The sequence below is a fragment of the Notolabrus celidotus genome, chromosome 19 (genome assembly GCF_009762535.1).
Source record: "Notolabrus celidotus isolate fNotCel1 chromosome 19, fNotCel1.pri, whole genome shotgun sequence".
NCBI lineage: Eukaryota > Metazoa > Chordata > Actinopteri > Labriformes > Labridae > Notolabrus > Notolabrus celidotus.
In genome coordinates this window covers 16,771,867-16,788,263 of record NC_048290.1, presented here as the reverse complement: position 1 = coordinate 16,788,263, position 16,397 = coordinate 16,771,867, and the positions used below count along the sequence as shown (strand labels likewise).

Here is a 16,397-nt window from a genome sequence, read left to right as displayed (position 1 = left end):
ATTTTTCAACCTTTTAAACATCCAGAGATTAGTTCTGAGTCTGATATGGGCTGTTCACATTTGTAGACGTATTTCAGTGTTAATTTACTCCCTTTGAGAGCCGTGATTGGTTGATTATTGTGATCCAAGCATCCATCCGTAAGTGCAATATCAACCTATTTGGACTACTTTGACCATAAGAAAGCTAAGCATGAGAAAATAAAGACTAGTTTCATAACTCTGATAACTTTGTACAAGTATCCATTTCCATCCGAATACGTACGTCCTGCGAGGACTCTTCTGTTGATTTATGCGCCCCCTTGTGGACAAAGCAGCACATCTGATCTGTTTTCCTTATGGCTAACTTCCACCTGATCCGTGTTTAAGTCCTTCCACGACACTGGCATGGATACGTTTCAACTCAAGTCAGGTGTTTTATCTTCCACTGGCTCCGCTCCTTTGCATTTCTGCTCCCTCTCAGCTCTGGCAATCCCGTAACTTCTGCAGCAGATACGCAAGACTTTATTGTTGCCAGATGCCAGAGCATGGTGCATCAACTAACACAGGGCAGATCAGTTTTGGAGCTCTCAAAACTGAAAATCTTGAAGCATCTCTTGCAATCAAACGTGTCTTTAGCATAAAAAAACATGTTGGACTATCAGAGCTAACCGTTGTTATCTGCTAAGCTCTCTAGCGCAATAAATGGTGTTGCAATTTCTCCTCTTCATGTTTGTTCACTTGTATATTTTATTGAACCCGTTGTATAGATACAGATACGTGGACGACACCACACTCACATCGGAGATCGTGTGAACCCAGCGACCCACAAACCGATGACCTGAACGACTGACAGGAACTAGGCTCACGACCACATGAGACTACCTTAACACACCAACAACTGTTACGGCCAAATTCCACCAGATCCGTGGAAGTCAGGCACCAAAACAAAATGAAAACATCCAGTTCATTTTCAGAATAAAACACTCTGTGTTATCACCAGATCGTATTAACTTAACCACAACAACAAACCGTTATGATGAGTGGAGCCAGGCCTGGAGTCAACAGGTCAGAGGTTTTCAGAGGACCAGAAAGACAACATGGATGAGGAGAGGAGGAGGAGAATCCTTGATTCAGTGATTACCACAGGAAAACCTCTGCAACATGACTCCAGCTGTCTGGTGGTCCTGCTCCATGCTGGGTTCCGAAAATGCAACCAGTGGTGTTCACGGACGAGAGAGCATAGAGCACTGCTGCGGATCTGGTGTACTGGCTTACATTTCTAGCTCCTCCTCCAGTCTGGTCAGAGCTGAAGAAGCCTTTCCGAGGAGAGGTAACCGACTTCAAGGATTTCTACCAAATCATATGCCCTTTCAGATCAAGCTTTGAATTACCATGACCTGGATGACTGGGAACCTTCACAGACAAGTTGTGTATATATATGTTGTTTTTCTTCATCCTGAGTTCCCGCACACAACTATTTCTGATCACAAATATTGAGAATGTTTCATATTAACGACCATCTCATGAGCAGATCAGGGGAAATTAATCCCTCTAGGCTCACCCTCACACCTCATGAACGTCTGGCAGGATAATCTCCAGAACCATCCACTAATCAGGCCTCAGCTGATTTAAGTCTGAAGGAGGAAATCAGGCCCAAAATCAGCCAGATTATCTTGTAGTGTGCACTCTGCTTCACTTTCAATCAATCTTACCGCAGACAGAGAGGTGGAGCTGAGGCGGGCCTTCAGCCTTGAGGCAAACAGCTACACTACGCCCACCTCTTCATCAACTCCCAACGCTCCCACTTATGCAGATCTGTCTGAATCTCAGCTTTAATATCCACAAAGAGACGAGCTTTGAGGAAATTCAACAAATAGAGAAATGAGAGAGAGTAAATTATGTTCTGTTCAAGGATGTGAGGATGTCTTTGTCTTTGCATGGGACATAAAGGGGTTTCCTTTGTTTCTGCAGCCAGCCCCAAGTGGACACTTTAAGAACTGCAGTTTCTGCATTTCTGCATTTCCTTCAAATTTAAACATCAGAGGTTGCAAGTCCTGGAAACACCCAAACTCTTTCAATATTTAACTGCTTCTTCATCAGGTTTGTAGACATCTTATTTTGGACTTCAGCTTTGGGTTGCAACATCTTTGTGTTTACTTACAGAAATAACTGAGTTATCTTTGTGAAGCTTCCTCTTCTTGGAGCTTGGACGTCTTTTTCACGGTTGATGTTTACAGGAGTCTAATCCTGATCTTTGCTCCCTCTCTTGGTGTAATCCTCTGCACTTTGGAGGCTGTTCCAGGTGTTTTGTTTCTTGGGGAGGAGAGCGGATGTTTATTGATCAGGAAGTGAAGGAGTTGCAGTGCGGATGGGGGAAAGAGGAGGATTGTGGGTAAGAGGCCTGGGGATGTGTTCAGACATCACAAGGCTGCTCAGGGAATCAGAGAGGAGGTTTGAAAAAACACTCTCTCTTTGTCTCCTGTCGTCTTGTTTTCTTTATTTTCTTTCAGCCTTGAAGAGAGGATCCGATGACTTCATCGTTTGTAGAGTTTAGAACGTGGAGACAAAGAGGTGGAGTGTTTACTGGTGGAATCTTCTTGTTTATTTATGTACTTGCTTCAGTTTTTGAGAGGTTTCTGGTCCGTGTGTTTCTTCATTGATTCTCTGATTGTCTGTTTTCTTGTTTTTTTTATTTCATACTCTAGTCAAAGGATGAAACTTCATCATGTTGACATGTTTGGATCAAATGCTGTAGGATGCAACCCCCTTGGTTTAACCCATATGTTTCTTTACTGCCGCTCTTATGAAGCACAAAGTTGGCAGCCAAAAGTTACAACATTTGAAAGCCACCAACATCCTAAGAAAGTATGCATTGGCTGACAAATCAATCAATCAATCAATCAATCAATCAGACTTTATTTAAAAAGCGCTTTTCATACAATGACATTGTAACACAAAGTGCTGTACCAAATAAAAAAGAACCCATAGCGCAAAAATAATAAGGATGATACTCAATCGTCCTAAAACGATTTCAAACCAGAGCTCTCTTTCTGTCCTGCAGGTGCGAGCCTTCCAAAGCCACAGGTGAAGACGGCATCTCTGGTCAGGCCAGTAAGGCTCGCTCTCCTCTGCTCCCTGTCTCAGTCCCAACGGCGCCGGATTTACCGAAGAGGGAGCAACAAAAGCATCCGAAGATTCAGCTGCCAACGTAAGTCGAGTCATGTTTGTTTTTATACGTTTCAAACAGCATGCATGACTAAAGCTATTTGAAAAACAACTAAGTAAAGAGTGAATAAGAGTAATCAGAGCCTGCAGGGAGAGCTCACAGGGTTTATGTCAAACATTAAGACTCCTGGATCAGTCTGATCCGTCCTGATGTTCCAGCTCAAAGAGTGTCCGCTGAGTAACATCTAATGCTGCGCTCAGTTTATCGTCACTTATTTGTATTTTCCTTGCATTAAACACTCACCCTGATGAATATTATGTTTGATGCATTGGTTATAGCATGAATTAACAGGCTTTAGAGCACATCATCATTTTGTACTATATCTTTCTGCCTTTTGCTGCAGCTGTTGCCATGGGAATCCTGCAACAGCTGTTAAACTAATTGGTTTTATCAGGCGTCTTTGAGCCCGTCTCACAGTCGCTGCAGACCAGATGCATTCAGGTCCGCTACGTCTCATATAAATCTAAAAAGTTCCATGTTCAGATCCAGCTGCAGCTTTCTACAAATGCAGACCGTGTCTCGAACGTAAACTGACCCTGAGAAATCGGGTCACGTCTGCAAAGTTGGAGAAACTTTGGTTGGAAGGCAGGAGAGCAGAGACGGAAAACTCTCTGGCGTAAAATGTCTTACTGGCATTTGAGTTTAGACAAAAAAAAAACCCTCAGTATGTTGAATAATGTATCTGCTCACTGCCACACTGAAGATGTGTTTATCTACACTACTTCTGATTATTTCCCTTCTCTCTCCAGAGTCCACTCTATTAAAGTCCATCTTGTTTACTGGGCAGTGTTTATTGATTTATCAACCAGTTATAAGAGTGAACAGGGTCATTTCATGCAGGAGGGAAAACAGAACCGGTCAGAACACGAACATGACTTCTTCTATTTGTACAACTGTAAAATACTTGTCTTTTTACAGACTTATCCAACAGTTATTTCAGCATTTATAACCTTGGCTCTACTTTTACAAATATAAAGGCATAAATGATTCAATGGAACAAAAAGTTATGGCACTGCTCCTTTAGATTCCTTCAGTCAGCTACCATGTGATCTCTATTTACAGATTCTGCATGTAAATGTAGAGAAACAGGGGTCTTGATTTGGTGTGATTTCCATATGGTTCCCGCAACAATTCCTTCAAAACAGCGCTTCAGGAACAGATGGGTGACGTCACGGATACTACGTCCATTATTTATTCAGTCTATGGATGGGACCTAAGGGGGACATGATGACTTTATTCTCATTCAGGGTTTTGAGGATGGAAGTATTACGACTTTTTCAGATTCTAAACGTAAGGAGGGGTTTGGCGACTTTTACAAGGATGGGACATACGGGATGTGCTTGAGGACTCTTTTCAGTCCCAGGGTGTATGAAGGGTGTATACAAGATTTTCAGGTTAAGGACGTATCAGGGCTCACTGCAATCCAGCAACACCTCCCAAATGAAGCTTTGCCTTTATTACCCCTTTGCAATTACACATTGATCTCTGCAACAGCAACTGTGAGCCCGCAGACTCAGGCGTTACACATTGCCACCTTCAATCCACCATTACACCTCTGTTATTACCTCTAAGGAAGGATCCAAGGTGGAATGACTAAGCCCTGCTGTTGCTCCATCGTGCATCACACGTTGTAAACAAGGCGTAACAAGGGTGTAAATATTCGGTCTTTAAACATAGTAGATGGGGCGCAGGTTTGGCTTGGAGGTTAGAAGCTAGTCCTCATGCAGACAGTCTCAGATCTAGTCTAACTTAAGGTCCCATTCACTCTCTATCCACTGTCCTGTCTTCTCCCAAATATAGGGAAAAAAAGCAAAGAAAATTTTGACAATATATAAACAAAGAAATGGCTGCAAGAATGAGCCATTTGAGAAATATCTAGAGGTAGAATCTCACCTCTCTATATCTCAACATATCGTCTCTTCTCATGTCGCTGTGTGGACTGCTAACAAAGCAGCACATCCACAGGAAAGGAAGTCTTAGCCTGAAGTTGTCATTGCTAACCACTTCCAATCCCGAGGCGAGATCATCTTAGATATCTGACGGGCTTCTGAGAAAGACAACCATGAAACCAGCCGTGACATATGCTGCGTAATCCACGGGGGTAAATAACTCTGATCCGACTTTATCCTCTCAAAGTTCTGTTTCTATCAATCTGATGGAGCAGATCCAAACTTTTAGTCCCGTTTTCATTAAAATATGTAAAGAAGACAGAAAATAGGGCGCATGCTGAAGGAATCCCAGGAGAGGAAAACAAGCTGGGCTCAGCAGGGGGGCGACTGGAATGAAGGAGACAGCCCGAGGTGTAGCAGGTGTCAGATGTAGGAACATGAGTCACTGCAAAACCGTCCTTCAACATCCAGCGTGAGGAAAATAAAGGGAAGAGAGGAAGGAGGGGAGGATGAAAAGCAGTCTGAGAGAGAGGAAAACAGGAGGAAGTTACACACACACACACACACACACACACACACCTGCTCAGCTTTGTCAACACACCTGTTTCCTTCCATTCAGAGAGCCGCCGGCTTTTCAGATGCTGAAGAAAACAGAGTTCATTAGTGATTGAGAGAAGGGGAGAAAGGAGAGGAGGATAAGAAGGAGAGAGGGAGGTGATGGGAGGAAAAAAGAGGATACGAATGTAGAGGAAGGAGGGAAGGATGAGGAGGAAATAACAAAAAGAAAGAGGGGAGGAGGGGTTAGAAGATGGAGAGAGGGGGGTGATGTGAAAGGAGGATAAGAAAGTAGAGGAAGGAGGAGGAGGTGGTGGGGAAAATTAAGAAAGGAGGAGGATGAAGTAGAAAAGCAGAAGAAAGGGAAGGAGGGGCAGAGGAATAGCATAAAGGAAGAGAGAAAATTGAGGAGGATGAAGAGAAGAGAGGGGAAGAAATAAGAGGAAGAGTCGGGTTGAAAGGAAATAATAAACATACAGAGGAAAGTGAAGAGGGTTTGGGAAAAACAGGAGGAGGAGAGAGGAAGGATAGGAACAGAGAAGGTGAGATAGGAGAGGAATGAATACAAGTATGAGAGATGGAGATATAAGAAGAATGAAAGTGAGGAGGAGAGTGATAGAAGAAGGAAGGGCAGAGGAATAAAGGTGAAGAGGGGAGGAAGAAATTTTGATGGAGATGAAAAATAGAAGAAAGGTATGAAAATGGGAGAGGAGATGAGGAGGAGAGGTAAAGAGAAAGAGGGAGGAGGAGATTTCAAATGATTAGATAAAAAATAAAAGGGGAACAGGAAAGAGGAAAGAAGAGGAGAGGACGGAGGAGTAAGGAGAGGGAGAATGCAAGGAAGGACAGGAAGGAGGAGGGTAGGAGGAGAGAAGAGAGGAATAAGAAAAGAAGGAGGGAGTAGAGGAGTTAAAGGAAGATTGAAGGGAGGATAATAGAAAAAGGAGATGGAGGAGGGAGAGGAAAATGAGAAGAGAAGATATGAGAAAGTAGAAAAGGAGGAAGGGGTAGAAAAAAGAGAAAGACGAGGAGAATGGAGACGAGTAGTAATAGGAAGAGAAGAGCGAGAAGATTGGAGAGGAAGAAGAAACGAAGGACGAGGAGGATTAAAGGAAATGAAATGAGGAAAAGCAGTAGAGGAAATGACTTTAGGATAAAGACGAGAGGAGGGAGGAGAGGGAAAACAAGAAGGAAGGGAGGATAATAGGGAAGGAAAGGAAGAGCACTTGAAAAAGAAAGGACATTAAGGAGAGAGATAAGAGGAAGAGGAGGAGGAGAGGTATAAAAGAGCCGGAGGAAGGAGAAGAGGGTGATAAAGAAAAGAAAAGGTGACTGGAAAATTAGAATCAGAAACCAGGAGGGAAGAGGAAGAGGAGGATGGACTGAAGAGGGCCAGGAGAGAGATGAAGAGGCTGATTGAGAGGAGAGGAGAGAGTGAGGGGGAAGCAGAGGATGACAAACGGAGATATAAACGATGGAGGACGAGACGGATGTGGTTAAATATTCATATGAGACTCAATGACAAGGAGGAAGAGGAAGGAGGAGAGGAGGAAGAGGAAGAGAGGAGGAAGATAAGGGTAAACCAGAGCAAGAGGTGTCACTGTAGCAATGGGAGAAAGATGGAGGGAAGGGGTGATACAGAAAAATAAGCTGGTAGCCATGACATCCTTAGGAGGAGGAGGCGGTGGTTGCTGAAGAAGAGAAGATAAGGTGAGAGAAAGAAAATCACAAGAGGAGCAATAAAGCGATAAGGAGAGGAGGAGAAAATGAGATGGAGAGATGTGTGAGAGGGAAAGAGAGAGAGATAGAGGGGCGAGTTAAAGGTCAGCAGGTCTTTCTCTTCATCTGCTGTTCTATCTCTGTAATTGATCTAGTCTTTTCCCATCAGCCCCCTGGCCTATCTATCTCTCTCACACACACACACACACACACACACACACACACACACACACACACACACACACACACACAAACACACACGCACGCACGGCTTGTTAATACTGGAACACAGTGAGTGAATAATGTAAGTGCGACACAATGCTGCTTTTATGATGTAGTTCCAGCAGTGATTTATCTGAAAGTGGCGCAGGAGAAGCGGAGGGAGATAAGGAGGAGAAGTTCAGACTTCCCTCCACCGTCTGAGACTCTGAGGTCCATCGATTCCTGCTGGAGAGGTGAATCTTTAAAAACACCTCACTAATGTAGGGGGGGGGGCAGTTACCTGATGAAAGGAATCTGTCTGAGGGAAATCGTTCTTTTTTACACTCAGAGTAAAATAATAACTTCGACCTGATCTCTGTCAGTGAGGTTGTGATATTGCATTAGATTACATTACACTGTGGTACAATGTTGCAATATGTTCCAGAATGTTACATTGTGTTCCATAATGTTACATTGTGTTCCATCATGTTACATTGTGTTCCAGAATGTTACATTGTGTTCCAGAATGTTATATTGTGATACATTCTGGTTCCAGAATGTTATATTGTGTTCCATAATGTTGGATTCTGGAACCCAATGTTGCGCAATGTTCCATAATGTTACATTGTGTTACATTTCTTTTTTTAAAGTTATATTTTTGGCCTTTTTGCCTTTATTGATAGAACAGCTGAAGAGAGACAGGAAATGTGGGGAGTTGAGAGTGGGGGAAGACATGCAGAAAATGGTCGAACAGCCGGGAATCGAATCGGCGACCCCTGCGACGAGGACTGTAGCCTCTGTACATGGGGTGCTTAATCCGCTAGGCCACCAGCGCCCCACATTGTGTTACATTTCTTAAAGCTACTTTGCGTTACATCACTTAAAAACATAAAGTAACATTTCTGAACGATACTTTATTTGACAATAACTTACAGCTACTTAACTTAAATTGCTGCGATTGCAGCCTCTGGTGGCATCGTTGTCCAAGACAAATTTCCCTCAGGGGACAATAAAGTTTATCCTTATCTGTATTCTTACCCTTGATAAGGCGGAGTTAATCATCAATTTGCAAAACAAGGAGCATAGCAATTTGGCTGACAAGGAGACATGTTAAACCTCAATGGACCCTCCTCTTTGTGTCTTGGTTTGTTGACTGTTAGGTTGAGTCCAATATGTCTGCCACCATCATCAGGCTTCACTATTCCTCTTCAAAAACCATTGAGTGACGTCATTTAGTCCTTGTTTTACAGTCTATGGTTTTATCAGGTTGCATATTAGGTTGCAAAGTGACACTACATAACATGTATGTTTGTAATTAACTATATCTACATTAAGTCACATCTTGGCACGACATTGCAAAGAGAAGAAAAGGTCTGCATAATTATGTTGCTTCATCCCAATTAAGTAAAATAAGTTGCTGATGCACAACTAACAAAATATTTAGATGGTGCACATTTTAGAATATATAAACTTTTAAAGATAACAGAAAAGACACAAAATAGACAAATAATAATGTTCACTTTAATGTTTCTGTACCCATAGTAGTAATAGATCAATATATTGTTCTGTCTATTTAGCATCATTTATGAAAATGCATCAAATTTCAACCATACTTTAATTCATTATAATGGTTGCGTGAACTGAAAATATCAGACATTAGGCTGTACTGATTCTAAAGATATCACACTCTGGAAAAACAAAACAAAGCAAAGTAAATACCAGTGCAGGCACCTGTGGACGGTTTCTCTCTCAAAGCTCTTTAGTGTTACAGACCGCTCTATAATCTCAGGACCCATTGCTCACAGGAGTTTTTAGCTAACGTTGCTAAAAACAGAGGAAACAGTGTTTTTGTTTGAGACTATTCTTGTCGGCACATTAATCCACATGTGGAGCTTCAGTGAGTCTTTGGCAGCAGGTCGGTGTTTGTGAGTCTGAGTCAAAATAATCTACGAGTGTTGAAGAAATCGTGTGTCAGCCAGAACAACAGTGTGACTCAGTGATGTGTTTTTAATCGCTTTTGGACGAAGGAGTGATGCTCTGTTTTCTGAGACATCATTCCGAAGTGTTTGAGGCTAACACATGCAAGGGATTTTTGTTGGTGTGATGGTGCAACATGATCAATATATTTCGAAGTGTGCATGTTTTGGTTGAATGCACTTTGTTGTTCCCCCTCGTTTCTTTACTTTCACTCCTTTTTCTCGGCTCATTTTCAGATTACAGCCATGCCGACGTCTGGTTGAACTTGCTTCTGATTAGTCGAGCGTCTTTGTTTCGTATTTCTTGCAACCTTTCAAAGTTTGCACTGGAGCACAATCAGGACTGGTGTCTGTGTGAGTCCGCTCCCCTTGCTGTGTTGTGCTGAAGCTGAACTTGTGACGGATTAAAGAGCGGTGTAAATCCAGGTCAGCAGGCTGACAGAGATAACAGGATATCAGAGAGAGACATGAAGCATCGACAGGCGTTTTATCCCATTGATGAAGCATTTACTGTCACTGCTGTTTGGGGTCAACAAATGAGATCAGGAGGTCACTGGGATTTTGTGATGCTTTTATACTCTCCTGATTTCTGAGAAGCCTTTTTTTGGTTTGTTGAAAGTGGAAATAGCTCGCAGTGAGAGGCTTGGCGATGAGCTTTTATGGTCTCACTCAGAGTGAAAGTGGAAGGTCAAAGAGTCACGCTGCCGGTGTTACACAGATAAGCATCAGCGTACACATGATGTGGATCTCTGCGGTCACTTATGGGTGAAGAGAGTTTTATGTTGCCTGTTAAAAAGAGCTGCAGAGTTTCAAACTGCACGAAAAAAACCTGGACCAAGATGTGGACCAAATCTTTTACGATGTGTTTACGGGTCATTAGGTGGTGGTGTTCGCTGGTTGACCAGCTGTCGCTGCTGCTGGTGGTGGATTCAGGTTAACTGTCTGTCCCGTTGTGATCGGACCGCTCTGATGATTTAAACAGAAGCGATCTAAAAATCCATACATGGCTAGAGGGGAAAGCAGTGGAAAGCTGATCCCACGCGACCCCATCCGATCAGGTTAAAAGCTTTAACTAGACCACACTCATATCGGATTTTTAAAATCTGGATCAGCAGGTTTGGAGCTCTGTGGAGCGGATCCTGTGAGGAGCTGAACTTTGCATTTTACATGAATGACGAACTCGTTTGAACTTGAGTGAAGCAAACTGTGCACAAACCAGTCCATCAAAATGATGTTGTCCAGCTTCTCTTATGTAACATAAAATCCAGGTTATAAGTTGCACCGCTATAACAACAGACTTGCTACAGATCCGTCTGCGATCTGCAACAGTCTGAAAGCAGGACCACCGGACAGCTGGAGTCATGTGACCGAGGTTTTCCCACAGTAATTGTTGAATCAAGGATTCTCCTCCTCCTCTCCTCATCCATGTTGTCTTTCTGGTCCTCTGAAAACCTCTGACCTGTTGACTCCAGGCCTGGCTCCGCTCATCATGACGGTTCATTGTTGTAGTTAAGTGAAATACGATCTGGTGATAACACAGAGTGTTTTATTCTAAAAATGAACCGGATGTTTTCATTTTGTTTTGGTGCCTGACTTCCTGTCCCACTCCATCTGCTCTGTTGAGATTGATGCATCGTGCTCCGGCATCCGGCAAAAATAGAAATCTTGTGTATCTGAACTAGAGGGCTCCGACCTGCTGGATCAGAGACGCAGCTGGAACACAACGGCGTGGATCCAGTGGGAGTTGTCACATTAACTAGAATAGAAACCTATCAGATCCGTTGTGTAAGACAAGTCTGTTTTGGAGTCTTCCCAGAGACAGAGGTTTAACCATCCTCCTGTGTGGTGGCTTCTATTGCATTCAGCAATGTGTAGTTTCTGTTCAGCTGTGTAGCTCCTTCTTGTACCATCTGTTTTAACCATCCTGCTAGCTACCAGTACGATTGTGCTCAGTCTATGGTAGCAGTTAAATAAGGTTAAATACTGAAAGAGGAGGGATTGTATATCCCACCCGGTATGGGATCGCCTCGGGATTCCCCAGGAGGAGCTGGAAAGTGTTGCTGGGGAGAGAGATGTCTAGGTCAATTTGCTTTGACTGCTACCTCCGCGACCCGACCCCGGATAAGCGGAAGAAAATGGATGGACACTGAAAGAGAAAAATCAATAACTGTTTGTGAAATGCAGACAACTACAACCTGATTTTTTCAAGCATTTGTACAAAAACAGAACATCTACTCTCGCTCATCAATGTCACTGCTTGAACATCGACGAATCAGTGACATTGATGATCAGAATCAAGAAGGGGCAGGACTTCAGTGGAAGTCTGTGCAGGAGAGAAAGTAACCACACTGTTTGTTTTGGAGGCACATTTTCTAAATCTAGAGCTGCTACTGATAATCATTTCTATCCTTGTTTATATTCTCTCCTCTGAATGAAGCAAAGATGAATCACACAAAGCTTTTTGAAGCAGCTTTAACACTCACAAAGACGTGGTAGTGCTGCAGGAGAGTGTTGTAACTTGGCAACAAAAAACGCCGGTGAGAAGCGCTGTGAAATTGAGGTCGAGGGTCATCAGCACAAAAAACACAGTTAAAGGACACAGCCTCACACTCCATCGAAAACACAGCAGCAGTTCAATGTAAAAGTCTAACCATGCACACACGCCGCCTGACAGGAGAGACATGTTGACACGCTGCATGACCCATCGGTGCATCCCTCATTGCGTCTCGTTCAGAGTCTTTGTGGACGTGAGCAGAAATGAATGTTTTAGTTTTACCGTCGTAACATCAGCTGTATTTATTTCCTTTGTTTGAGCACATCTCTCTTTAGTCTGCAGATATTCATGCAGAATCAAAGTTGTAAGAGCTCGCACGGTTACAGTAGGCGGTGCAAATACAGCTCAAGTACATGACAGTTTTGTGCAGCGACGCAAACCTTTCAATTTAAGTGTGAGAAATATTTCCGCTGAGCTTTTAACAGATTTCCGCTGCGTGCTGAGGAGAGTATTGAATTTTGTTTTTGTTCAAAGCGCAATGACAAACTCTGCATGGAGGCCACGCTCAATATAACACACTGAGAGAGAGTGTATGTGCGAGATGTGCACTTCACCGTCACAGATGGAGGCACTTCAGCCGGCCCACTCAGATGTTACAATTTGTACAGGCGGGCCAAACACGCCATTACACCGTGATCACAGAGACTCAGCGGGACGCCGCTGCAGCCGTCCCACTGAGAGTGTATTGTGTCCTTGGAAACACGTAAGGACGAGCAACAGCAAGGACTCCAACGTGTTTGATGTGACCTGTTAGCCAACCTGGTGTTGCACAGTTTGTCAACATGGATATAAAGAGATGTGTTACACTTAAAGAAAAAAGTCCTGTGCCTCAGATACCTGCAGGAACGTAGTGTTTATAGCTTCTCTGTCACAGTTTTAGGTGCAGATTCAAAAGCCTTTACTGAGTCTAGACCTCAACAAATTCAGATATAATGCTCACTGGGATGGATTAAGGTTCTGCAAATGATGTGCAAAAGACAGCCTAAAGTCGGGTGCTTGCAGGCAGACTGGAACTGTGTAACAGGTGGAGAGAAAGGCAGGTGTATCCAGGTACAGGACGCCAAAGCAAGAAAGCAACAAGCCTGGGATAAAGAGACAGAAAGGAGAAATGGAGTGAAGTGTCTGTGGCATGGCTTTACAAACTACATCCAGCTAGTGTGTTCCCAGTTTCTCATGCAGGATGTTTTCTAAATGGTTGGGATGGGGGTAAATTTGTATTACTTATTTTTTAAGTTATATTTTTGGGCTTTTTTGCCTTTAATGTTGGGACAGCTGAAGAGAGACAGGAAACATGGGGAGTAGAGAGTGGGGGAAGACATGCAGCAAATGGTTGCAGCCAGGGGTCAAAATCGGCAACCTCTGCAATGAGGACTGTATGTGGGGCGCTTAGATCGCTAGGCCACCAGCACCCCAGGGATGGGAGGAAATCTTAAACTACTATTGAAAAAGATTTAAGCCTGGTTTATACCTTTGCATCAAATCGACTTTGTAGCCTACACCAAAGGTCTGCGTGCTCCTCCACCAAAATGTAACTATGCATCAAAGCGACGCAGTGATTGTGATTGTTCCGCTAGACGTCATTGTATTTCCTGCATTTCATCGGCCATACATTTAATCTCCTCCGATGTCTCCTCTCTGTTCTTCCCTGTAATCATTGCCCCACAATGCCCCCTAGCGTTTCAGCGTATTACTGCAGTGCGACGTGAACACATCAACACACAAGTATGTGGTGCTCACATCCGGTTGGCCAATGCTGCGTAGGGTCAATGCAGATGTATAAGGCAGGCTAAAGGCAGGCGTATCTAGGTTCACAAAAAAAAAAACAAGGTTCATGACCGCTAGGATAAATAGATGACCACTAGGATAAAGAGATGAAAAGGTGAAATGGAGTGAAGTGTGGCATGGTTTTATATCCTCTCCTTGCCGTATCTCTAAGGCTGAGCCCAGACACCCTGCGGGGAAAGCTCGTTTCGGCCGCTTGTATTGGCGATCTTGTTCTTTCGGTCACTACCCATGGCTCGTGACCATAGGTGAAGGTTGGAATGTAGATTAACTGGTAAATTGAGAGCTTTACCTTCTGGCTCAGCTCTCTCTTCACCATGACAGACCGGTACAGCGTCCGCATCACTGTAGACGCTATCCCGATTTGTGGGATGGTTTATTCAAAGCAAAACCTTCTGAAGATTTGAGTTGTTACAGAGATTATCCTCAGCTCCTTGTCCTGAAACCTCCTCTCCCTTCTTTCTCTTCCAGGTGTACGAGCAGGACGACCTTTCAGAGCAGATGGCCAGTCTAGAGGGGCTGATGAAGCAGCTCAACGCCATCACCGGCTCTGCCTTCTAACCTCTGACCCCCCATCCCCGCCCACCCCCCCCACCCCAGCCCCGCCCTCAGCTACGGTCCAACCTGGAACCCCTCTTCAAGCCTTGATGTCATCTGTCGTACGCTCACGGAGGACAGCAGCAACAGGTCAATCTGGGTTTGAAGAGACGTTGGTGGAATCAGACCTCCATCTGTGCTGAGTGGAGTTTGTTTCCCCTGATGTAGTGGAAGATAAACACGGCAGCAGCACAGCATCAACTCCAAGAGCGGGACTAATCTGGAGGGGCTTTTTTCTGGGGAGATCAGACTCTTCAACCTCAAACACAAAACTAGAAAAATCCGATGCCTAGCGCCTTGACTGAACGACAGGACGATGGGATTATCACAAAAAAGGAGACTAATCGTCCCGTCCTGGTTCACTTCTTTGTGGTATTTATTAGCATCCTCCTCCGCTGGGTCATCCGCGACTCAGTTACTGTGACTGTACCTCACTTCTGTTCATGATCGCTATGGAAGTACTCCTTTCGTCCTTTCTTTTTTTACTTTGGGTGCTCCCGCTTTGTGCAGTCACGCCACCAGAGCCGACTCCAAGGAATACAGTACACATCTTTAGCTGCCAAAGTTTCTTTATTTTGCTCACCTGGATCTGAGATTGCCGGTTGTGGGCCGACGGATGGAGTGATCCTCCTCCGCTGTGTTTTCTATTATCCTTAATATCCATGGTTTCCTCTCTCCGTCAGAAGAGTACAGGTTCACTCCGAACAAACACATCACACACAGGCTCAGCCCTCAAACACAAAGGGATAAAGATGTGTCAGACAGAACCGAGTGTGAGGACCTACCGGACCAGTCCACAGTCTGGATCTCTGCTCTGACGGGACTGTACAGAAATCTCTTTAGACTCTCACAGTCTGCTGCTGCTCTCGACCAAGCCTTTACCCAAACCTTTACCCACAAGGACTTCTTGCATTGTTGCCAAATTACCATCCCGGAACACTTAATGTAACCTCCATTCTTATCGGTCTTTGTCTAAGTCAGTCTGAGTGGACTCAAGGTCAGTGAACGCATCGTCTGAATGGAACTAATGGAACAAGAAATCTGGATTCAGCAGGACCCCGTTTCTCCTGGATGGAACAAGGTGATTCACAGTCTTGAATCGACAAAATTTGGACACCTGTTACATGTGCTCATTAGAATCTGACGACACAGCTAAAGCAAAGTCGTAGCATCTGATTATGAGGAGCACCAAAACACAGAGTATGTGTGTTGGGACAGAGACACTCAAATGAATCTGTCGTCTCTGAATTGAGGTCCAAATTATTAAATCTCTCATCATGGGTCGATCAGGACCTTGGACAAAGTGAATCCAACAGAAACATGAATTCACTGCAGATTAAGATGAAACATTCGGATCAAACTTTTATTGACAAGATTTTTGGGATAAAAGATGAGAGAGAGCGGCCGATGACGACGATGTTAAGAAGGATTTCTACCATATTTTTTAACCTGTGTATCCAGTGAAGGTGTGTGTGTGTGTGTGTGTGTGTGTGTGTGTGTGTGTGTGTGTGTGTGTGTGTGTGTGTGTGTGTGTGTGTGTGTATGCGTGTATGTGTGTGTGTGTGTGTGTGTGTGTGCATGCATGCGTGCGTGCGTGCGTGTGTGTGCGTGCGTGCGCGCGTGCGTGTTTGTGTGTGTGTGAGTTGAGACTTAATTTTGAGGGACTGTTGTTCATTTTCCATCGTCACCCACATGGGATACCTGCAAACCGTCAGCTTCACTTTGAGGTCACTTCAGGACATTTATACAAAAGTAACGAAAAAGGAACAAAAATATCACAAAGTCCACAAAGTATTTTTTTACATTTGCTGTCAGCTCAAGCGTTTCTGTTTTGTTTTTTTTATCTGTGTCACGAGCCACCGGAAACATTTACAACCTGCAGCCTTTGAACACAAAGTTGATCTATAGTTCAGTCGTAA

At 44.0% G+C, this 16,397-nt stretch overlaps 1 protein-coding gene across 1 annotated transcript in view; it reads left to right on the top strand.

Annotated features, from left to right (window-relative positions):
- Window positions 1-14,442, top strand: part of dcc (DCC netrin 1 receptor) — a 371,365-nt gene extending 356,923 nt beyond the window's left edge. Inside the window, 4 exon segments of the mRNA XM_034709663.1 lie at window positions 3,041-3,076; window positions 3,079-3,144; window positions 3,147-3,187; window positions 14,353-14,442. Coding sequence (XP_034565554.1) covers window positions 3,041-3,076; window positions 3,079-3,144; window positions 3,147-3,187; window positions 14,353-14,442 — 233 coding nt within the window.
- The last annotated feature ends 1,955 nt before the right edge of the window (window positions 14,443-16,397 follow it).